This window comes from Pan troglodytes, chromosome 5, assembly GCF_028858775.2.
Source record: "Pan troglodytes isolate AG18354 chromosome 5, NHGRI_mPanTro3-v2.0_pri, whole genome shotgun sequence".
NCBI classification, from domain to species: Eukaryota; Metazoa; Chordata; class Mammalia; order Primates; family Hominidae; genus Pan; species Pan troglodytes.
This window is the reverse complement of record NC_072403.2, coordinates 119493654-119517664: the sequence shown is the minus strand read 5'-3', so window position 1 is coordinate 119517664 and position 24011 is coordinate 119493654. Positions and strand designations below refer to the sequence as shown.

The 24011-nt window shown below is 41.0% G+C and overlaps 1 protein-coding gene across 4 annotated transcripts in view; it reads right to left on the bottom strand.

Annotated features, from left to right (window-relative positions):
• Positions 1-24011, bottom strand: part of SOBP (sine oculis binding protein homolog) — a 169673-nt gene that overhangs the window by 62836 nt on the left and 82826 nt on the right. For 3 of the 4 annotated variants that reach the window (XM_016956073.4, XM_016956075.4, XM_054686180.2), the window contains one exon: positions 10256-10351. The exons of the other annotated variant lie outside the window; for it this stretch is intronic. In XM_016956073.4, coding sequence (XP_016811562.1) covers positions 10256-10351 — 96 coding nt within the window. The remainder of the gene's footprint in view (positions 1-10255; positions 10352-24011) is intronic. 4 annotated transcript variants of the gene reach the window in all.

Genomic DNA, 24011 nt, shown 5'->3' with positions numbered 1-24011 from the left:
TTGTATTTTATATGGTAGCTATGTAATAACATTGCATATTTTCAAAATTTAAGCTATCTGGTAAGTATATAAATATTTCCCTAAGCCAAAAATGGTGTTTCACTGGAGCGTCTTTACATAATTACCAGACAATTTGGAACTTAAAAGCATCACTGATTGAAATAGCTATCTAATGAAGGGCCCCAAATATTTCACATATCTTAATATCTGAACACTTTTTATATGAAAGCCTTATCCTAGCACATGTTCAATATTGCCTCCCTTCCCATCTCTGGCTTTGCCATTTAAAAATGTTCACGTGTTTCTTTTCCCCTCCCTGTTCACATAGAGAAACAAATAGCACATCCTGCTCCAATATCAAAATCAGGTTCTCCCATTCAAAGGAAACCAAACTAAAATGAGATCAGAACACCAAAAAACAGCAGAGTACTTCACATGGTTAAGTCTGAGGCATAACTTCTATACAATTTGATATACTGAATGTGGATTATGAAATTCTAAAGTATGGATAATATACCTACATATACTTTGTCTCTTCTGTAGGTTGGGAAGCTCTCTAAGAGTTGGTGGTGGTGGTGGTGGTGATGGATAAGGGCATCCTAATCTATAGAAACATACTTTATCCTAATGAAATCTATAGCTTGTTTTATTGAGAGAGACAGAGAAAGAGATTATTGCTCATCTACCTATGTATTTCCATGAATTTTCAAGAGAAATATTGATGGACATGCAATCCAAAATAGAACAAAAAGCAATTTTCTGGAAAATCAAGGCAAAAGTAAAGTTTCTTATTTTAAACTCAGCTTATCTGGGGTATGTCTTAATTGATTTAACATTTCACTTGCAAGAATGAAGAAGCCATCTATCAGCTCCACTCAAGGAAAAGTGAACAGCATTAAAATGCTCAGCCAAGATAGCCAGAGGGCAACCTCTACCCTGCCTCACTGGCGGCAGAAATACAATCCGGAACCAACTCATAAGCATTTCATTTTTACCTGAACTAGAACCAGGGAGATATGTTATTGCATACATTCATTCAACAAATAATTCTTAAGCGTCCACCTCCATGGTTCATTGAATCTATATCACCATTGGTTGTTACAATGCCTTTATTTTAATACCACCAGGAAAAAAAAAAACACTGGCAATTAAACAGTGACAGGTCATCAATTGTAATATATGACTCCCATTTCTGAGATATTAAAATGTTAGGGGGGAAAGTGCATCTCAGAATTCATGAAAAATGGTGTGAGCTAAGCATGGTTCTCAGGGATCCAGCAATGAACGAGAGAGACAAGGCTCTTGACACACAAAGCTCTCGGCCAGGGCAGACTCATCTGGAATTAAAAGAGAATGAGTACTGTACTCTAGCAAAAGTCTCAGTTCCTGGTAGCATGTAGCTCTCCAGGAAGAGACCAAAAGAGTAGGAAGTGTGCAAAAAATACAATTAGGAAAAATGTTTTAAGCCAAAATGCAATGAAATACATTATTTTGAAGAATCTTGTTTTCCTGAACCTGTTCATTTGAAGCTTAACCTGGGCCGCTATCTTCCTTCTTCCCTTTTAAAATTGCCTTACCAGTCCTCCCATCTCTAATTTCTTGCCTCTCTTATTACTCACATATGTCATTCTTCTCCACTTCAAATATTTTTTATACTCTTTCCCTTTTCCTCTCAAGAGACTTTCATTAGCTTGTTCTTCTAACCATAAACTAAGCACATGACTGAATATGATTAATATTAGTTCTGGCTGGTTACCGGTACATTTTAATATTGATAATTGATATCCTATCTGATTTCCTGGCTTTGCTTGATATATGATCTATAGTTTCCTTGAAGCCACTGGAGGTGAATTCTCTTTGGTATTTTAGGCAATTGTTCAGTTCTAGTAATTAAAACAATAAAGGAGAATATGACTGACTCCCATATGCTAATTTATTGCCAGAAATCTCAAAAGAAATAGATCCATTCACTCTAAGGAATACAACCCTAACAAACCAAAATAGTTCAAGCTTTTTTTAAATAGCCTTAGTGATCCTAAAAAAAAAAAAAAAAAAAAAAAGGATCAAAATCTATACCAGATTTTTAAAAAGACACTCGAATGTTTGTATCATATTGAAAAATATATTTTCTATAGTCTACAGCTGATCTTTTAATGTCCCAAGTCTACCAAATTAAAAACTATATACCTTGGCTCTGTTCCCCACAATTTATTATGCACTGGGAATCTGCAAACATTGCCATGACTTTCTGAATAAATTGCCCTTCCCAACACTCCCCATAGATGTTCTTTCTGGCTTCAGAATTCTACCAAAGAATTGTTACTATAAAGAAACTAGAAAGAGTCATTCTGAATTAATTTCTTAATCCCTTCATTCCACAATCATAGACTGCACTCCTTCTCTGGCCCTGGAATGTAAAAATGTGTAAGACCTGGCCCCTACCCTGAGAAGGCAGCGGCATGTGTTGGCCTGAGCACAAGCATGGGTGTGTGGTCAGAGATGTGGGTCAAGCTCCAGCTCTGTGCCTGCTCACTGGGCCTCCTGCCCTCCCCCAGAGCAAGGAGTATCCCATCTCTGCATTTTAATTTCCCCACTTCTAAAATGGAAACAGCAATATCTACTTAGAAAAGTTACGGTGAGAATAAAGGGCCTTAAAAGGGGTCTATACAGACAGATCACAGTGCTTGTTCATTGGAGGTGCCTCACAAAGGAGGATTTCTTGTCTCCTTCCCTTAGCACGGTATCAGAGGCACATCCATTTGCTATGGCAGATATGGCTCTGTGTAAATTACACCTTTTTCCCTTGCTTTGCATTTATGTTCTTAGTTGCACATTTTAACATTAAAAATTTTACTATTAAATGGTTAGGCAGAATGAAGAGGTCTGGGACCATGTAGAGAGTTTTCCTTGAGTCTTTTTTTTTTTTAAGCTTAGTGCCAAGAATTATCTCTGTGCCGTCCCCTTCACTGTTCAAAAGGAAATTTTGTGGGGTTTTCATGCAAATGTGCACACGTAAAACTTTCAGGTACTCCATTGCTAGTAAATTTGGTCAAGTAGTAGTCTATGATGTACTGGAAAGCAAGCAACCTTGGAATAAATCATCATAATCACAGCAACACTGATTGAGTGCCAGTTGTTTACCAAATACTGTTCTAAACACCTTACAGGCAGTCATCACTTAGACCCCAGGCCAACCCTACCCAATAGCTACTATTGTCCTCATTTCATACACCAGGACGCAGACACACAGAGATTCAGTGATTTGGGCAAGGCTATACAGCCAGTGGGTGGAGTGGAGGGGATTTCTGAATCTGAACAAAATAATCTGGCTTAAGAGTCCAAGTTCTTCACTACAACACTATACTATTTTTTGGAAATTTTAGATTATCCTACAAAAAGGTATTCAGATACTGCAGTACTTCATAAGTCAGCAACATTTGCAATGCCGCCAACAAGTATCTCTAGTTCCCTAGGCATAAAAAGGCAAGTGGATAGATGTTCAAACCTTTCTCAGAAGTTCTTTTACCCAAATTAAAAATATTACATTTGAGTTTGTATCCAAACAAACTGGGAGGAGACTCAAGTTGAAGAATAAAGACAGGTACTCCCAGTATCTGCCTCAAGATTTTGTTTAAACTAATGCATCCTTCTAGCTCCATTTTGTTAGTAATAAGATTACTGGTTGTTGAGCTTTTATTAGGTGCTAGGTATACTAAATGCTTCATATACATGATCTCATTGACTGCTGAAACAACCCCATGAGGTAGGCAGGTGCTGTATTTATTCTCGTCATATTGATAAAGACGCTGAGGCTCAGGAGAGTGAGAAACTTGCCCAGAGTGCACAGCTAGCACATCTGCGGAGAAAGGATTGGGACTCCCACTCTTATCCACCAGACCACAGTGCCTCCCTTGGAGAACACACAGTCTTCCATACCTCCCTCTGGCTCCAAGAATCACTGTGATGGACTGTGTGAGAAGCCAGCATGAAAACCAAACCATTATACCTCTGACATTTGTAGGCAATGGCTCTGAAATCTGAAGGGCAAAGATCCCCCATGCTCTGGAAAGGAGAGCCTGCCAAATCAAGACTCTGTCCCCCAATAAGGCCCCTATATCAGAGCAGAAGCTGAGCAACTCTAGCCCTCCCTCATGTGGCTTTTCTCTCAAATAACAGAATTACAAAGAGAGGTAAAATAGAGTTTGCATGCATGGGAAAGGAGGGGAGATGGTCAACTGTGGTCAAGAAGGTCTTTATATAGGAAAAGTGAAAGGACCTGAACTACAAGACTATGGCAGAAATGGGAGCCAACAGGCTGAAGAGTGAGAGGAAAGTGGCAGACAAAGCTGGAGAAGAAGATGAAACACCAGCACAGATGGGAACAGAGGAATGTGCAGATGAAATATGACTCAAGTGGAATCCATCCCTTCTGCCTGTATTAAAGTCTAGATGGTCTTGCTGGAGAGCATAATTATGCCACCTCTATCAGAACTGCCTCTTGCTTAGTCTAAGATTGTGACTTTTATTTCTGGAAAGTTCTATTTTTCCAAGATAGTTTAGGAAACTATGGGAATACAGGAATAACCACAAACTAAAGGGATCTGGGAGATGGCTGGGGAAAAAAAAATGGTGAGACAGGCTAAGTTTCTCTAGACAGCAGCCAGTCCCCCTGGGATTTTCTGGTTATTTTACACCTGTGGGGCTATTGCAGTGATTATTTCAGGAAACTGGTACACAGTATACAATGTATGCATACATCATATGATGTTTTGTTTGATGTGATGTGAGTTCCAGTGTGTCATCATGATTTTAATTTTCAGTGCCTGTGCTGCTCAGCTGTAAAATCAAAGCAATAGTATGTAAATTCATGTTGAGCTGGGGCATAAATCTGGCTTTCATTAGACCAAAAGCATTAAGGGGAGGGTCTCTGGTCAATTGTACCTATTCTGAGACATCTATTAAGTTTCAAATGAAACAGGGCAGTTTCTATCACCTTTCAGGGGTTCTTGTTATATCTTCATGATCTAGCAGAAAAGTTCTAGCAATGGCTAATATATGGCAGCCATCCAGAATTTCCCCTCACTACTGTGAGAGGCTAACATGTACTGGTGAGTTGGGCTGGATTGCAAAGACATCCAATCTTGTTTTTAAATGAATACACTTAGAACCAGGGGCCTGAGAGTAAATAAAGTTCAAGTCATCACTGGCACTGTGATGTGTCTTTCACTTTAAGGGCTTTTAAAACTGGATCTGATTGGCCAAGCTTTACCAAGGTTGTGTTGAGCAGGAAAAGAAAAGCACAATATATAACCAAAAGTCATTTGTTTTATGTATGCATTGTCCCAAAGCTCCAATTCCCAGTTTAATTAGTATCAATGGATTGTTTCTAGCCAGAGAAGGATCCTAAAGATTTTACAAAAAAAACAAACAAACAAAAACAAAACAAACAAACAAAAAAACACCAAAAGACCAAATCTGTCCCTCACAAAAGCATACATACTTCAGAACAGTACAGCAAAAAAAGTGGGAGGGGGTGCAGGGAAGGAAAATGAAGCATGATTAGTCCTGAGTTGATAATTGTTGAAGCTAGGTGAAAGGAACATGGGGGTTCATTATATGATTCCCACTACTTTAATTCTGTATACTTAGAAATTTTCCATAATAATGTTTTTAATCCACAGAAGTGCTAGGAATTCCCATGAAGCAGAATTACTAAAATCCAGACTCGATAGGATAGTGTCAGTTATTGAAACCCCTGCATATGGGACTGCCTGCTGTTCACCCCTTAGCCTTCAGGTACTCTACACTTGGCCAACCTAGATACTAACCTGGGTGCAGTGCACCTGGCCCATACTTTCCCACCTCCATGCCTGTGCTATTTTCCTCTGCTGGGAAAACCCCCTTCCCTTACACTTCCTGGCAACTATCTAAATCCAACCCATGAAAGGCCTGGATCAAAGGTATCTTCCCTTGTTAAGTTTTTAATGACTGCATACAGAAACAATCTCTTCCTCCTCTGTACTCCAAGAACTTTCCTAGTGCTCTTTTGGGGCACAGCTCACTGTGTAATAACAGTCATGACTATAAGAAGATGATAATAACAGCAGCTAATATATACTGAGCACTTACTATGTGCCTGGCTCTTTAAATATGTCATAATTTTCTATCCTTATGATATGCTCTGAGGTTATTTCCTTTTATTATCACATTTTACAAAAGATCTGAAGCTCAGAAGAGGTCCAAGGGGGTGAAACAGGGATCCAAAAGTGTGATGTGATATCAGATACGTTACAATAAATGTTAAGCCTTTGCATCTATGATCCTTAGCTATACCACCAGGATGACAGTGTATAAAGTCCAGCTGGGGCAAGACCTGAGAGCCCACATTTTTGACGACTATGATACTGTATGTGCCTTATTTCTCCTACTGAATTGCATGCTCCTTCAGGGAAGGGACTGTGTCTTTTTCTATGTTGTGTCCCTACCTGCACTGTCTAGTACAATGCCTTGTACATAGAAGATGTTCAATAATGTCATGTTTATTGAGCCCTGGATTAGCACGGGGTATTTCTACTGCCTAAGGACTACATGCAACTCTTATAATCCACCTGTCTACATCCACGAGGAAATGAAATGGAAAAATCAGCCCACAGAAAAATAGCCTAAGCATCTCTTCTCATCATCACTTCTGATCATACAGCCATAAAACTAAAGTAGTTTTCATATTCTCCCTACACAGGCATTGTAAGTGACCAGGAAGAATTCTTCCCTGATGCTATTTTTATTTCACCTTCCAGCTGTGAGCTCCCTCCCTTTCCCTCTGCAAAACCCTCACCCCTAACAGCCTCAGGAAAAGCCAAAGGGATTCAGACGTTGTCTAGGTGATGACTCAGGAATCTGGAACTGAGGGAGACAGGCTAATTTTACCCCTCTGAGTTTCCTTTCTCTTAGTTCCCCTTTCAAACTTCCTAAGCCTGGCTTTTTTTCCAACCAAGTAATACTCCATCAGTTGCTGTTGTTCTTTGGTTATATTTTGACCTTCTTCCTGAACACAGGGATGTTCTCTGGACTGGTCTTTTGAAAACCTGGGGAGTAGGCTCAGGAGTCTTCAGTTCCTTCTCAAAACCCTCTCAATGTTCCTCTTCTTCTCACTAGAGGTCTTTCCCCTCCAGTGACCCAGCTTATGCTATATTTCTGCAAAGTCTTACTCTCAGTGGGCTTTCAAAAATTGAGAAAGTCGTGGCTGAGGAGAAACAGTGAGCTCATAACACACTTATGGTCTTCCTCATTCTAGCTGTGAACCCACCTCTAGCCAGAGATATGAGCATTTGAATAGAGGAAATGAGAAGACTTCTAGTCCCAGAAGAAAGAGGCAGTAATGATAAAGGGACCAAGAATGGAGTTGGGCTAGTCTCACCCATGGCTGGCTCTAAATGTTCCCTTTTCCAGGCTCTTGTAAACCAGGCTGCTACACTGTTAACATGATAGAAATTTCCTACATTTTCTTTTATTAAAAGTTTTCTTTAGTCATAAACTTAGATATGCCAGCAAAACACCCGTGTGTGTGTGTGTGTGCATGTGTGTGCGCATGCCTGCAAGTGTGCATGACTATCTATGAAGAGGTAGGTGGGGCCACACTGAATTGTGACATATCAAATAGTACTTGTTTTAGCTAATGTCACTTATCTTGACAGCCTTTCATTTTCAAAATTAATAAAAAGCATAAGGAGACTGCTACACAGTCACCAACTAAAGGATCTTGGCCACAAAACTAAATATCTAGTCATCTGTGTTGTACATTAAGTGTGAAGGCACATATCACAGTTTGGGATTTAAATGGAAAAATCAATACCCTACAGGAAATCTACAGTTGCATAGCAGATTTTTCTATCAGCCAATGCTTTCTTTGTCAGTGCCTTCTGATTACACACACTTGTGTATTCCGGGCATCGATTTTGCTTTGCTTTTGTTTAAGTTACTTAATATTCCTCCCTCTTCCAAGAAGCAGGCATGTGGGGGTGGGGAGCGGGCAGAGACATTAGAGAGTCAGTAATAAAGTCAAGGCAATGTCCCGTCTACCTGGCCAGGGCACTTTCTGTCAGTGTCTGTGGCACAGAGGACTAGTCGTCCAGCCACGTGCTCCTGATCATCTGGGGGCCCAGAAGCACCCTGTGCCCTCAGTGCTTTCTCTAGAGCTCCCATGCTTTCTAAACTGGCTACTGCTCTTGCAGCAATCCATGCAAGAAGATGGCAGAACCACCCTTCAGCTAAAAAAGTACTTTGGAGTGGAGCTTGCAATCTTCTCTGACAGATTCTTTAAAAATCTGCTCTAAGTTGCACTAAGAAAACTCCAAGGATTTCCTATTTCTTTCTTATGAATGAACAAGTCTCTTTCATATAGAAGCATAACTTCTCAGGGCTTCATAACCAGCCAAACACCATCACTTTTCTTACAGCTGAAAAAAATTAAATTTCTCCTTGGAGAAATAAGCTTACTTATGTTTTCTTTTTATTCCTTTTCTTTTAACACAGGAAAGTATACTGACCAAAATAAAGCATTTCTAACAGTGACTGGAAGGACGAAGATTGTACCAAATTGCTCAAAACTACTGCCAACACAACAATGTGTTTAAGCACAGCAATGACAAAACATCTATTTTCTCTAAAGACAGCTAAAAACGATGTTCACATATATGTTTTGCTTCCTCCAGTATAAACTGACCACAACCAGGACTCAAGCATGTTCATTTTTCCAACAAATAGACAAAAATTAAATACGGCATGTTACTTTTGCAATAAAAAGAAGTAAGCTACCCCAAAGCATTCTGATACCAAAACACAGCATAAGGGCCTCTGTGGTCTTCTGCTGAATAATCATAGTTATAGAGACACATTAAAACCGAAATGAACAAAAAGGGTTTCCTCAGAATAGGTAATGCTAGCAGTCCTGGAAGTTTAAGAGTCCTAAGATAAAACATAAGGTAAGTTAAAATTTCAGAAAAAAATTACATTTATAAGCAGCAAATTTGCCTGTGGATTTGTTGGTCAAGGGACTACACACACAGAATAAGTAGTGTAATTGTAACTGTGCAGACTGTGGAGGGGGAGAAGGAGGTTCTTGCTGTCAACATGTAGCTACTGCGGCTAGAATGGGTAAGAACTGAATTTTTGTCTCTTCTGCTCTTTGGACACTTTGTTTTTAATGAACAGTTGGTATCAGAGCTAAATCCAAAGACTGTTACATGTGGGATTTCCTAATGCAGAGACCTGGCAGAGCTGTACTATATTCGGCCAAAAAACTAAACAGAAATTAGACTACCTCAAAATGTAACAACTGAGCATCCTCATTCTCTTTCAGTGTTTTCACTTAGTTGGAGCAAATGTTTTGCTTTAATGCAATTGAAAAGAAAAGAACATTTAGGGACAACATAGCTAGATCCCTCATAAAGCTTCATTTTCAAAAGGAGTGTTTGAATCTCTAAATAAATGACAATTCATTCTCTGTTTACTTTAGGTAAACAGAAAATGCATTGCAGAGCACTCATTTTCAAAAGCTAATCAAGAACATTAGGTCCCAACAGATTCATTTAATAGAAATATAATAGGCATTCCTGCTTGCTTTTCATCTTGTCTGGCTGTAAATGCTAAAATGAACAGCAAATTAACCCTGCATTGGAACAGAGTCTCAATGTCACAGCTGATATCCTCCCTCTCACGACTTGTAAACATCCCCGCACCCTGTCACTGCTTTGACTCCTTCTGCATAGGAGAGACGATTAAGTTTGGCAAGAGAGTGGAGGAATACTTGAATTCTAAAGGGAGTACTGCGTGTCAACTCTGCTATCTTCCCTAGCAGAACAAAATATTACCATGTTGTCTCCTAAAATAGTGTACAATGAGGACGTAGGAGGAGGGGTGAGGGTGAGGTTGTTTTTTCCCAAGCTACATATATCAACTGTCTTTCTCTATATTTTTAACTTTACTAGCCATTCTCCAAGTGGCTGCTTATAAACTACTAAACACAACAAGCTAATAAAGACAGGGCCATTCAAGCTCTATAATCAGATATAAAAGATTTGCAAACAATTTGAGATCTTAAAATTAATATTCAGTGATATCAGAATTAGCATTTAGAACTCTATACAGAAAACTATAATATTTCATCAATTATGTAATCATGAACAAACCCTTTCAAAAACTGTTTTCACTGTGCTAAAGTAACATTCTAGACTTGTTGTAAGTATGTTATTCTTACAAGTAGTTCGCAGTTATTCTTGAAGGCAAGCCTTGGAGTTTCCTTAGCATAGTGCTGCTGGGGAAAATTTTCAGCATGTCCATCTTCATCTCTAGCCTGAAGGGAAATATAATGGCCTATTTAGGGACTTACAAATAATGGAAGAAAAAAAGCTAAAAAGCATAACAGCTCAGATCATTCAACAAACGGGAATCCAGAAATAACAACAATATTAAGAAGTTTGTTTAAATACGCAGTACGCCTTTTAGGTATCAAAATTTGGGATTTATTTTTCTTTACATTGTTTAGTTTGAACATGCAAATTCATTGTGGTGTAATATTTAAAACAATATCAAGCAAACCAAAATCAAATAATTTTGTTGGCAATTACCACCACCTTAGTTTTTCAGTGCGCATTGTTCATTGCACATTTAGGATTATATGACATACATACGTGTTTAAACTTTTTGGCATGCTTAAGCAATCTCTAGATAATGCACTTTTAAAAAATTCTAATAGCAAGGCCATAAGAAAAGCAATCTGCATAATTATATTTTGCATTGTAATACTATTAGAGATAAACTGATTCCCCTCCATTTTTAAATAAAGATCTAAAAGGAGCGATGATCTGGTAAGAACCATGATTCTTCAATCAAATGCAGTAAAAAAAAAAAAAAAAAGATTTAATTTAAAAGCTGCATTAAAAGTTACTGGTTATTTTGATCTACGCTGTTAATTAAGAAAGCTGAAGTTTAAATGGAGACATTAACAGAACCCATTAGCAATACCGCTTGCATACAGTCTTCTTTCTAATCTCCACTGGTTTCTGGTTTGGAGTGGGAGAGAAGGGAGAGGTAGGTGAAAGGGGGCGTGTCTGCAGCACACTCATTAAACCATTCATTTGCGTGACACTTGCACTCCGCTCTGCTCTCATCTCATCTTAGCCCTAACTGCTCTCTCTTTCCTGGCCTCCTGAAATTCACAGCTGAGCTGTCTCCCTCACATATGGCTTGCATATAATTATGCATATTCCATTTTACACTGCATTAAAATGATGAGCTCCTGGCTCCCTGCCAGCTGATTTTTAAAAGCCCTAGTGAAGTAGGAAAAAGGAGAGAAACACAGGGAGAGCCGCACAGGAAGCAGCAGGTAGTTCTGTCTGCTGTCTCTTTAGATAAAATGTATGTCTGGCACCAAGGGAACAGCTGAGAACTACCTGTTGTTATGTATGGATTGAGGGGGGAGAAAACAATAAGCATACACTGTGGCAGAGATGACAATGCTTATGTATTGTTCCTCCTTTAATGGAGCAAAATCTGCCCTGATGAGTGTCACTCAGAGCTCCCTGGCTATACTGGGGCTTGTCATTTTAGAAAGAGATCCATATTTTGTACATTTTAGAATGTATTGCTTGTGTTTAAGAAAGCTTCTGCTACCTAGTCCAGGGAGGGAACTAGATGGAACTTGGAAGTGCAATGTCATGGTCAGTAATATTTAGGTTACAAGAAGTTTGTGGGGAAAAGAGATTGCTCTCTTTTGGTTCACTTTTGAGATTTATAACATCCCTCATGCTTGGTGCCTTTTTACTGTACCTTTTTTTCCTACTAAATCAGACTAAAATAAAAATGCAGTTATAGGATTGGCTATATGCGACAGAGAAAAAAGTTTAATTGTTGTTCATGTCCAGTGGCTACAAGGCACTGAGACCAATGATGTTTCTTCTTACTGCATCGGAACAACTTTGCAGCTACACCAGGGTTTAAATTAATATAGCTCAAATGGGTCACATTTTAAATCCCAACTGGCAAAGGCAGCAGTGGCATAGATAAATGAAAGGCAGTTGTAAGAAAGTAGGAAGATGCCATTGGGCAGTGACAATATTAGATTCTTCATAACAAAATGTTAAGCCACTCTATGAGGTACAGGTCTCTTAAAGGCAGGGACCACATCAATTTCATCTTTCTTGTTCTGCCATGCCCAGTGCCTTACTTTTAGTTGATATTTAACAAACACTTAAGTGATGATGGAAAAAACCCATACGTGGATAGTAAGTAGACCCTACCATAAACAACTCTGTAGAAAATGCCACCTCAAAATATGCTAAACTTGGTAATAGCTTTATTATATTTCTGATGCACTATGATATATATGCTTGGAAACACACTTTGCATATAATTTTCAAGGGCTACTATTTACATATGTATGTCTATATTCAATATATATGTATCTTGTATATAAATATTCATAAGGTGGAATGTGTTTATTATGCATGTACTATGTATACACATTCATACACACCAGATGCCTAAGGATATTTTCAACATTAGTGGCAAAAATACATTCATTCCACTTACATGTAAGGTGCACACAATGTTTTTTGTGTGTTTAAAGGACAAAAAAAAATATCCCATTATCTAATATTTGAATATGCTTCCTCAAAGGGGCTACAGACTTCATATAAAGCTGCATAATTTATGAGGTTAAATAAAGTAGCAGTGGAAGAGAAAGGAGAGGGGGATTGAAGAGATTCGGAAGTGGAGACAGAAAGCTAGAAACTTGCTTTTTTATTGAACCATTATGTTCACCTCTGCATCAAACTTCCATGGCTCTGGGAATGGCCTGTCCTTTAACACCCACCCTGACTCCAGAGTCCAAGAAATTCTACCCTTCAGCCATTTGCTGTGTTTCCACTACATGCCACAGAAATGAAAAGCATGCAAAGTACAAGAAGTTCTTGAACCATCACCTTCACGTGTATTTGTGTGCACAAATAACTCACACACACTTCTCACCACTGTAATCCCCTTTGCATTGTGAAATTTTTAATGTGTAATTTTAAATTACTATGACAGGAATAAGTGTAATTCAGCACATTCACCTAACACAGGAATTCGCTACCCCAGCTGCATATTAGAATCATCTGGGGTGTGTTTTTTTTTTTTTTTTTTAACATATTGGTGTCTGACCCCCTCCCTTTCTAAGATTCTGCTTTAACTGGGGCCTGGACACAGGTGGTTTTTAGAAAGCTCTCAGGTGACTGTAATGTACCAAGGAAGGGTGAGAACTGCTGATCTAAGGAGAGTGCCTACAGCTATCAAGGGGAGGCCCTTGGCATAGCTGCCAGAATGTTCTCTAATCAGGTCCCAGGCCCACTGGAGTGAACCATTGTGCTATGAGAGGGGGATATACAGGTTGAGCAACCCAGATTCAAAAATCTGAAATCCCACATGCCCCAAAATACAAAACTTTTTGAATCCCAACGTGATGCTCAAAGTAAATGTTCATTGGAGCATTTCATGTTTTGAATTTTCAGATTTAGCATGCTCGACCAGTAAGTATATACAACGCAAATATTCCAAAATCCCAAACACTTCTGGTCCCAAGCATTTTGGATAAGGAACACTCAACCTCTAGGATGTAGTCCCTATGGTAGACCTTACCCTAAATATTCAAAAAGCCTGGGCAACACAGGGAGACCCCATCTCTACCAAAACAAAACAAAACAAAACAAAAATTAGCCAGGTGTGGTGGCATGCACCTGTAGTCCTAGCTACTTGGGAGGCTGAGGCAGGAGGATTGCTTGAGCCCAGCACTTCGAGGTTATGGTGAGCTATGATCGCGCCACCACACTCCAGCATGGGCAACAGAGCAAGACTCTGTCTCAAAAAAAGAAAAAAGATTTAAGAGATTACAGAACTAGTTGCTTGTGGGCAAAAATTATCATTATTTGTTTGTTTGTTTCTTAGTTTCTGGTATGACCAATAATCTTGGAAGAACTACCATACCACTTCCTTAAAAAGGCCTTCCCAAACCTCTCTATCCAAGGCAAATATCTCCTCTGTGGTCCTTCTTAGACTCAACATGGTTGCAACCTTGGAATTACTGGTGTGATTTTTGTCTCCCCTAGTAGCCTACAAGCTTCCTAAGGGCAAGGACAGAGTCTGATCTCCCACCACTGTATCTTCAGCCCAGCCACTGCCTGATGCCCAGTAAGTGATCTGTAAGAATGAGTTGGATCATTCACAGAACTGGTGGCAATGTTAGACAAAATCCATAGGACCTTCCTTACCTTAGAGAATCAGTTCATAATGTTTTACAACCTCTTATACATTAAAGTCAGAGGTTTATTCTACATCTGCCCCCACTTGGGGTGCCAGACAATGGCTTAACAAGGAGGGTGGACATAGGACACCAACGACCCCTTCAGGGAGGAATATGTGAACACTAAATTGTTCAGAATGACTGGCTCATGGTAACAACATAAAGCAGACCAACTTTTAGCTGGTTTTATTATTGTTCTTAAATCCTCTGCAGACAATGCATTCTCTAATTGCCTCTTGAGAGTGGACCACCCCACTGTCGGCTCTAGATATCCATTGGGGCCAGAAGAATTGTGTTCACGTCTGACTTTTTTCCAGAGTGACAAGTTCTGAAAGAAGGCACATCAAGGCACTTCATGATGAACTAACTCTCTCCTTGTGTGTTATTTTCAACAGTTTTATTCTGACTAATGTGCTAGATATTTATGCCAACTACAGGGAAAAGCAAATGGGAGACTATTTTTTTGCATTTTACTACAAATGTGATTGTCAGAACAAAGGTGCATTTTTGACCTATTATTCTAAGGAAATTTCTTTTCTTTTTTTTTTTGCCATAACAGAAACAAAAATCCTTCAGTTAAACTGCAAGTGGATTTCCCTGTTTTGCTGACAGTTGTGTAACCATTTTCATGTTGTGCCTAACATTTAGATAAATATTAGATGATATGAGAAATTTACAGTAATTGCCTCTCTACTTCAAAAACCTCTGGTTTAAACAAACTTTGTATTCACCTCTCTTTCCCTCTGAATCAGCACTAATTCACTTCTCTTATTTTGATTCTTACAATACAGCAAACTTTAGTTCTTCAAATTCACTGCTTCCTCTGAGCCAAAGTCTTGGTGCCATGTGCATGTTGGAGCAAGCTAGGCATTCTTCCTCCTCTGGAGAATGCCTTTAGAAAAGGTGGAACATTCTAGAAATAGCTCCACTTGCCTACCCCAGAGAAGTGTGATGTTTCTGACTCCATGAAAAGGTTAACAATATTGCCATTTAAGTCAAAAGATAATTAGGCTTCAGAGTTAATACCTCCCTGTGATGAATGGGAGTTTACACTTCTGTGTCATTGTGATCTCAGGATTTCTTTTGAAAACAAGCAAAGATTCTGCCTGGAATCAGGGCCAGGAAGAGCACAACAGAGTTTCCAAGCTTAGCCCTCCTATGCTGCAGCAGAGGCAGCACATGTCAGCTCACACATGTGGCATTGTTACCGGACTTAAGAACACCAAAAACAGCTCAACTCAAAGTTGTGAGAATAAGTGTATAGTTGAAGAATTGGAGAGGAGAAAAAAGGGGCCATTGATTTTATATTTTATAACTAATTGTTGGAACCAGAAATAATAGAGTTTATTTTCGAATTCAAGGTAAAAGCATGGGGACACTGCTCTGAAAATGCATGGAATTTCATTTTCTGAAATCTCGTTTCTGGTTTAGCCTTCCTTTCTCAAATGCATCCACACGTTCTCTTGAGGAAGCTCAGGAATAAACAGCAGCTATCACACACTGCCTTTCAGTATGCTGTGAATGTCTTTGTGAACTTGAACTAAAGGTCAGCACTGATTCTTTGTCCTGCAGTGGACAGACACCTGGGATCTCTGTTCAGCCACTCCTGCCTCTGGTGGGAACAACATAGGGAGGTCTTCAGAGTAGCTCCCTGCCTCCCCTGGAGTTACTGCACTGTTGAGCTCATCTCAGTGGCCCAACTCCTCGGGTCTGAATTCTTAGTGCCCTTCAACTGGGTCTCCTGTCCTTCACCCCCATTCTTTCTGGTGGAGCTAGATTCCATCTCTCCTTCTGCTGGCAGGTCCTTATGTGACCTTTAAGCCTTCGTTCAGACTGCAACCCCTTTAGGAAGCCATCAGTGACTCTTCCTCCTGGTCCTTGCCTAAGCTCTGCACCCTCTGTCCCTGTATTTCCATTCCACACCAATTTATTGCATTGCATTATGACCATGTGTGTGTCTGCCTCTCCCACTAATCAAACAGGTCCTTGAGTGTGGAAACTGCGTTCTGACCAGCTTCAAATGTCCAGATCCTGGACTAGTGCCTGGCATATTATAAGGGTTCCATAAATGACCGAGTGAGCGAATGAATAAATGAATGGGTTTCTATCCTTTAACGCTATCGCTGGATATTCAGCCTTACACTCCAGTCCCTACCAGTTGAGTGTTCTGCCTCTGAACCTCAGGAGTCTTCTCCATACCCGAGTCTCAGCACGGCTCTCCTGGAGCTATCTGATCACACCTGCCTCACACCTAGACCTTCACCAACTATTCGGTGCACTTCTGCCCAACACCTGCTCCTCCTACTTGGTTAGATACCATGGTCTTGGCCTCACAGAAGATCTTGCACTCAATTTGGACTTTGGCCAATCATCTTTTTGCCCCACATGTTTCTCTCATCCACGTCCCTGTTGAATTGATCCTCTGGTCTTTGCCCAACAAATTCTCATCCTCAAAAGTCCATTCCTTGATTAGATTAAGCAACTGTGCACCTTGTTCCCTGTTTCTGATATCTCACCTTCTCCTAGAGTTCCAGGTCTGTCTGAGACTCCTTGGTTACCATCCATGTCTTATTTCCTCTACCAGACTGAAACTCCTTGACGGCAGAGACCATGCATTATGTATGAAGTCTCTTATATAACAAACAATCCTGTAAATATATGTCGAATGGATTCATTAGCTCTCATTCTTCCTTAAGCCAAGGCCTGGAATGTTCTGTTTTTCTCTACTCTGAACTGCCTACCTCTATGAATGGATAACCCTTAAATACGAGTTATTTCTATGCAAATATTCAAGTCACTGAACAGATTGTAGAGAGTTGCATGGTTCTCAAACAAAATTATGGGTGCATGCAGCTTGGGTGGAGGGCTTTCTCCTGGACAGAGGGCTCCCACCTGGCATCAGACTCTCTGCTCTGGAGATATGCCAGTAACCCAGAAACAACCATCTCTGGACCCAGGCATCTGCTCCATTCACATTACTATTAATGTCTGCCTAAGGATCCCTTGCCCTCCCTTTCACCTGCTTGTCGAAGACTGTCTATGGGGATTTCTGCAGTGGTGCTGTTTTACTTTGTTCTTTTAACCAAATGTATTTAAATTCCTGTTTAGTATGTAGGCTGTAGGAAAAGCTGTTTGCCCAGAGAAGGCCCTCCTAATTCTCCATCCTCCTTAACTGGCTAACTGACAGGCTTTCTCCATACCTCTTCGGGCTCCTCTGACAGCTCACACACCTCTGATGGATGAGATGGACTTATTTGCTGCAGCTATTTTTTCACTCCATGCAAACCTTTATATATATCATAAATTTTTAACATCCAATTTGGAGTCTTCAAAGAATAATGGTAACAAATATGCAACATGAAGATAATGGGAATCGAATCATGTTTATGGCCTCCATGAGAATCTCCTTAAATGATGTCAGGTCAGGGCCCCTCAGAGCCGCACGCACGTGAGGCTATGGGGCTGATCTCGTGCCTGATTAATGGCTGCCTTTACTCAGGGGCCCTAATGGATTGCGTGACAGTTATGGCAACAGATTCCACATCAGCCTGAAATACAGCTTCCACATGAACTAAAATATATCATGTTCATCCCAGCACATTAAAACTGTGTCTGGAATAATCAGAGCAGTTGCTTAAGCGGTTCTGAAAATGCCTGTTTTTACTTTTTATTTTTAAATCTATTTTTCCTTTATTGGACAGGTGACCCTTTTGCATTTATCTTGCAGGGCTCTTTCTCAGGTCACCTGAGTGTCTTTGTTTGGTAAGAATTGTTATTTCACAGGTAAGGCCCAGCAGCTAGGAGCATGCAGCCCCCTTCTTTCTCATTCTCTGCTAAGGCCACACCACCTCACACCCCAGGCAGCTTCTGATTATTCCGGAAGCTTAATCGACACTGGATTATCCAGGCTCCTTTCCCTTCCCCCACTTTCTTCCTCCGCCCACTGCCTGCCTTCTGGCTTTTCACTAGTCATTTGCATCTATTACCCAGGGACACAGTGAGGGGAAACAAAAGGAAGGGAAACACAAATGATTCCACTTTGCTGCTGGTTGGCACCCACAAAATCCTTAATTAATAGACCTAATCTAGGCATTTCAGGTACTCCTTTTATCCCTTTTCTCTGAAATCACTAGGCAGAAGGGGGTTGGGCTCATATGATTATATGCAGATCTCATGATGGACCTGAGAAATCAGAGAAAATGTGAAACAGGCAAGGGCTGTACTCCAGGACCCTATCTGTAAGGCTAGAAAAGGATCCAGATGTTACAGAGGAGATTCACTATCTATAGGATGCCTCCCCCAGAAGTAACCCGGCCTCAAATGGGATTAAAAAACACATTACTAACCAGATTAAGATGCTGTTCTGGTTATTATCCGGGATTAATAATAATGGCTAACATTTCTACAGCTTTTCATGCACGTACCAGACACCATCCTAAGTGCTTTATATGTATCAACTCATTTAATGAACACACTCATACATATATCAAGGAAAAAAATGACTTATGAAGTAGGTACTATCATTATCTCCATTTTATATATGAAGAAGCTGGGGCACAGAGACATTATGGAGTTTACACAAACTCACACTGTTAACAAGTGGTAGAACCAGGATTCAAACCCAGGCAGTCTGGCTCCAGAATCCCCATGCCACACACTGATGATCTCCCACCTATGTGCTGGTGGCAAAGGTAAATTGTGTACAATAACTTAAAAATACTGGTGTCATTACATTTTAAAAACATGTTATTAAGGGAAATTTTCAAATTTTCTTTGGTTTTAGCACTCCAAGATTGAATATACCAAGAAAATTAGGAAAAGAGAGTGTTTAATGACAAATATAACAGAATGGGGGGAAGGGAGGGAGGGGGCGGGGTGGGGGAAGAGGCAGTCTGCAAAGAGCCCAAGAAAAGGGTTCCCTGCAGCTTCAGAAGCAGCGTCAGTAGGTCTCTGATACAGCCTGTGGAAGATGGTACTCCAACATCTTCAACACTTAAACGAACTTTTTTTTTTTTTTTTTTTTTTGAGACAGAGTCTTGCTCTGTAGCCCAGGCTGGAGTGCAGTGGCGCCATCTTGGCTCACTGCAAGCTTCGCCTCCCCGGTTCACGCCATTCTCCTGCCTCAGCCTCCCGAGTAGCTGGGACTATAGGCATCTGCCACCATGCCTGGCTAATTTTTTTCTGTTTTTAGTAGAGATGGAGTTTCACCGTGTTAGCCAGGATGGTCTTGATCTCCTGACTTCGTGATCCACCCGCCTTGGCCTCCCAAAGTGCTGGGATTACAGGCATGAGCAACCACGCCCGGCAAAACCAACTTCTTTAATCTAATTCTTTCTAAATAAACTTCAGATCATCGAGTATGACACCTAGGCCTCTCAATACCAGAAAAGACACGTCCTACCAAACTCACTCAGTTCTGCAGGTCCTTTAGCAATCTCCTTTGTGGACTTCTAAAAACATCATCAATATTATGATACAATTTTTTATTAATCCTGTAGGTGATGCTGTACAGACTACAAGGTGCATTCATGCTATCTTGTCTCCTGTATTCCTGGCATTCGGTATATAAATGCAGATTGTGACTTTGGTCAACATGAGTCAGTTCATCAAGGCAGTGGATATCCCTGGACCAATCAGTGAAACTGAGTCCCTGGATGTGCCTTGTTGAGAAACCTGCCCACACTGTGGTGATTGTTTTGGGGGATGAGGGGGTGGAGCACCAAAAGCCAGGTGGCCAGCCTCTGCTCTGTCCACAACACCCTCCACTCCTAGGAATAATAGAGACAGAAGTACAATAATGCAGCTCTGAGCGGGTCGATGGCTAATTAGCTCAAGTTGGTGGGAGCACAAAGCAAGAGCTTAGGTCACTGCCCTGAGTGAGTTAGCTTGATCTATGTCACTGTCACAGAACACACCCTTCGTCATGACCTGCCATGTCACATGTGTACAGGTCTTGGCAAAGGGGAGACAGACACCAGAAAACATGCGAAAGGATGCAGATGAATCAGTGCACATCTCTCACTGCTTCTGGAAGAAATAACTCACAGGGCATATGCTGGTGAGGGTAGTCATGGATAGCTATGAGTCACAAATTGAAACAAATGGTGTCCGTGAATTAGTTACTAATCCTGAGGTCAAGAACTATAAATTCTCAACTAACAGCAATACTTGTCAAAGACATGACGTCACAATTGTTATTTGTGACAAGAGCTCAGCACTCAGATGAATTTAACTTTCTTTTCTTCCACCAGCAACCACAGAAATGCTATAATCAGGGTATGGGTATAACCAGGGTTGCCTACATCTGTTCTAGCCAGTCCATATGCTAAGCCTCAGTTTACCTCATCCCCCAGGTGCCCACCAACCAGCAAAGCAGGGCTGCAGATGCTTCAAAGCCATTCCCAGCCATCACCCTGCACTCTTGCCACTCATTCCCTGTAGCTTTGGCTTGAGCCCACTTCCATACCATTCCCAGCTCACCACCCTCACTCTGACTGTGGCCCTGCCCTGGCCCTTTGATCTGTGTACTCGGCCTGGCTGGAGCTGACTATCCTTCATGGGTATGGCCTTGGTCCTGCCACTCAGGTCTTTATTCTGGACAGACATAGGAAAGTATCCCACCCTGGTCACTGCTCTGGCCTGGGACAGTGTTACAGTCAGCATTGCATAATGTTGTCCAAAATATAATTTGTCTTAAAGATAAGATTTCTTTAGGAAGAAATATGAGTATTATATATGTAAAGATCTAAAATCAGCCTGAACATGAAGAAGAAAGCCTAGGACAAGGACAGAATCCTGACTTTTACTGTGCGCTAGCCACATAAATGATATGCAGCAATACTGCAACTTCTGCCAGTGGATGTAGGCAAAGGAGGAAGATGAGGCGACACATCCCTGGGTCTTTCAGACTGTGAAGTTCAAACATGATTTTGGGCAGGATGGTCCTCCTGACAGCTCCAATTATGATCCACGTGCCACTTGACCTGTTAACGGAGGTGCTATCAGACTTAAGGAAGAAAAATATCTGAATTACACTGCCTCCAAAGCCAGGACCAATGAGCCTCTCTGAGGAGCCAAATGCGAAGATGGAGGTGAAGGGCCTTCATAAATAATGACCTCTGCTCCAACGACACTCTCTGGAGTCTTTGTTTCAAACCCCAGCCATTCTGCAGATGATGAATTGAGGTAATAAAAAGTAGGATTGTGGCATGCTTAAATAGGGGATAATCATTTCGGCAGAATTTGACTGGGGTTTAGGGGCACGCCTGTTGAAGCCAACAGCTGAGTATCAAGTTGAAGTTCATTTCTGGATGACAATTTTAGTTAATTCTTGCTCCTCTGTCACCCTGTCTTCTTCTTCTTATTATTATTATTATTACATTTCCAGGAGGTGTATTTTGGGGTCAAAGCCCAGGTGAAGGAAGACAAAAAGTGACCTGCGTTTCCACAACCTCTCCCTTCTTAGTGTAAACTGAGAAAAATAATATGTGGTTCTGCCTTGCACAGTGAGCAGCCCCACCCCTTCTGTTTGTTCCATTCCCTCCCTCACTGAACCTTTCTAGCTACCAACATTTCCAAGCTGTCCCAGTTCCTGTGCACCTTGGTCTCTCAACCACCCAGTGTTGCTCTAGATGGCATCTCAGAGATGACTGGAAACCCCACTGTATGAAGGCTGGACCCCACTGGGGAGGGCATCACCAATTCCAGAACCTTCCAACTCAGTGACTACTTCATGGAGCTGTCATCCGGAACAAAGGAAGAAAATTCAATATAGAAGCCACTTTGACAATAATAATAAGATTTAATGATTTCTCTGTGCCAGACCCTGTGCTAAGCATTTTACAGACTTTGGCTCATTAAAGCTTCCTAAACCTTTAGGAAGTCCCTATTACTCACCACCTCCATTTTGCCAGTGTAGAAACTGAAGTGTAGAGAAGTTAAGCAACTTGCCTAAGACCAAAGAGCCCATAAAAGGCAAAGTTGGGCTCTGAATGCAGGTGTCATGACACCAGGTGCAGATCTCAACCCCCATGCCACACTGCTCGTGCGCCCCAGGAGCACAGTGGGCAGAAGCAGCATGGTGACAATGAGTGGCAGAAACCGCAGGGATTACTAGAAGGCAGAGAAGTTGTGGCTCAAACCCTCACATCCTTGCAGGTCCTTGTGGGTGAGAGGTAACTCGCCCTCTGGTCTCTCCCCTTCGTGGTAAATTATTGGTGTCCAACACAGCTCAAACGGAGGGGTGGTGAGGGAGCTGGCACCTCATGGGGGAAGCTGAGAGCCAATCTCATAGGCTGAGGAACACGGCCAAAGGCTGAGCAGACCCAAACCCTAGGCCCACCAGTATTGGCAGGGTGGACTCTCCATGTATTCTGGACTTGGGGTATGGGACCAAGATGAGGCAAGGATGGGAGGAGAACGAGGATGGTGGCTGCAGATGAAATAGGAGTGGTGCCAGGGGAGTCCTGTGATTCAGCGTGAGAAACCCTGCGTAGAGATGGGGAAGGAGACATCCCTGAAGCTGACAGACTTCTCACCAGAGGGCTCACTCATTTTGAAATCTCTTAAATTCCAGTTTCATGTGCACATCCCACAAATGAAAGATTATGGGATCACTATCAAAGTAAGAGTCAGCTCAAATCTTTTCTCAGGCTCCTAGACAAATTGAGACATGTTCTCAAGGACATGGGATTCTAGATTCATAAACCTCTTCCTATGGTTCTTGCCTAATCACAGAATAGAAAGCTGTTATTCTTTGATGTGGAAAATAGTAAAAGGGGAATAAGAATGATCACTTCATAAGGTTATTGATATTAGCCTTCCCTTCTTAATAAAAACAGGCAATGTTTACATGCAGTCAAGTATCCTAGTATAATAAAGAAATTTCAGTCATTTCTTTGTCTTAAGGGATGAAAGACTTTTGCCTTTGAGTTAAAAAAATGTTTTGACTGGTTCCATAAACTGTAGGATGCACTATATGTGTCATTGCGGCCCCAAAGAATGCAGACAGTGGGGCAAGGGCACTTGAGTAATGTTTTCCTTAGGTCTCCATTCATTCACTTATTCATCTGTTCTTCACTTATTGAGCATCTACTGTGTGCCAGGCAGTAGTAGACAACTGAATAATGAAGTGCCTAAAATGAATGGTATTCAGCCCACATGCTCCATACATTTTAATTTTTTAAGTTCAATGATAACAGTAAAGCAAATGGTCCCTTGAAAGCTCTATTCATATACAATCTGGAGTGTCAAAGATCATATATTTATAGCCTGTTTAAAACTTAGACGTTTAAATAATTATAATTTTATAGCGGTAAATAAAAGTAAACTACAAAAGGCAGGAAGTAGAAAATACTCTTGTTAGCAGGCAAGAATTTTAAGGAAGTAAAAAGCAAGAAAAAGTGAGAGCAAATTCTTAAGGGCTGAGCACCCCATGTGCCCACTTAGTTGAGGACATTAGTATAGAAAGGGTTGAGGAGGGCCATGTGGTGCCACTCCAACCCAAGTTTGATTCCTGGTGCCACCACTGATGGAGAAAAGGAGAACCTAAACATCAGCAAAATGGGGTACACAACACCCATTTCAGAAATTTGCTGCAAGGATTAAATGAGACAATCCGTCACACAATGCCTGGCACAGTGCCCCACACAATGCCTGGCACAGAATAAGTACTCAA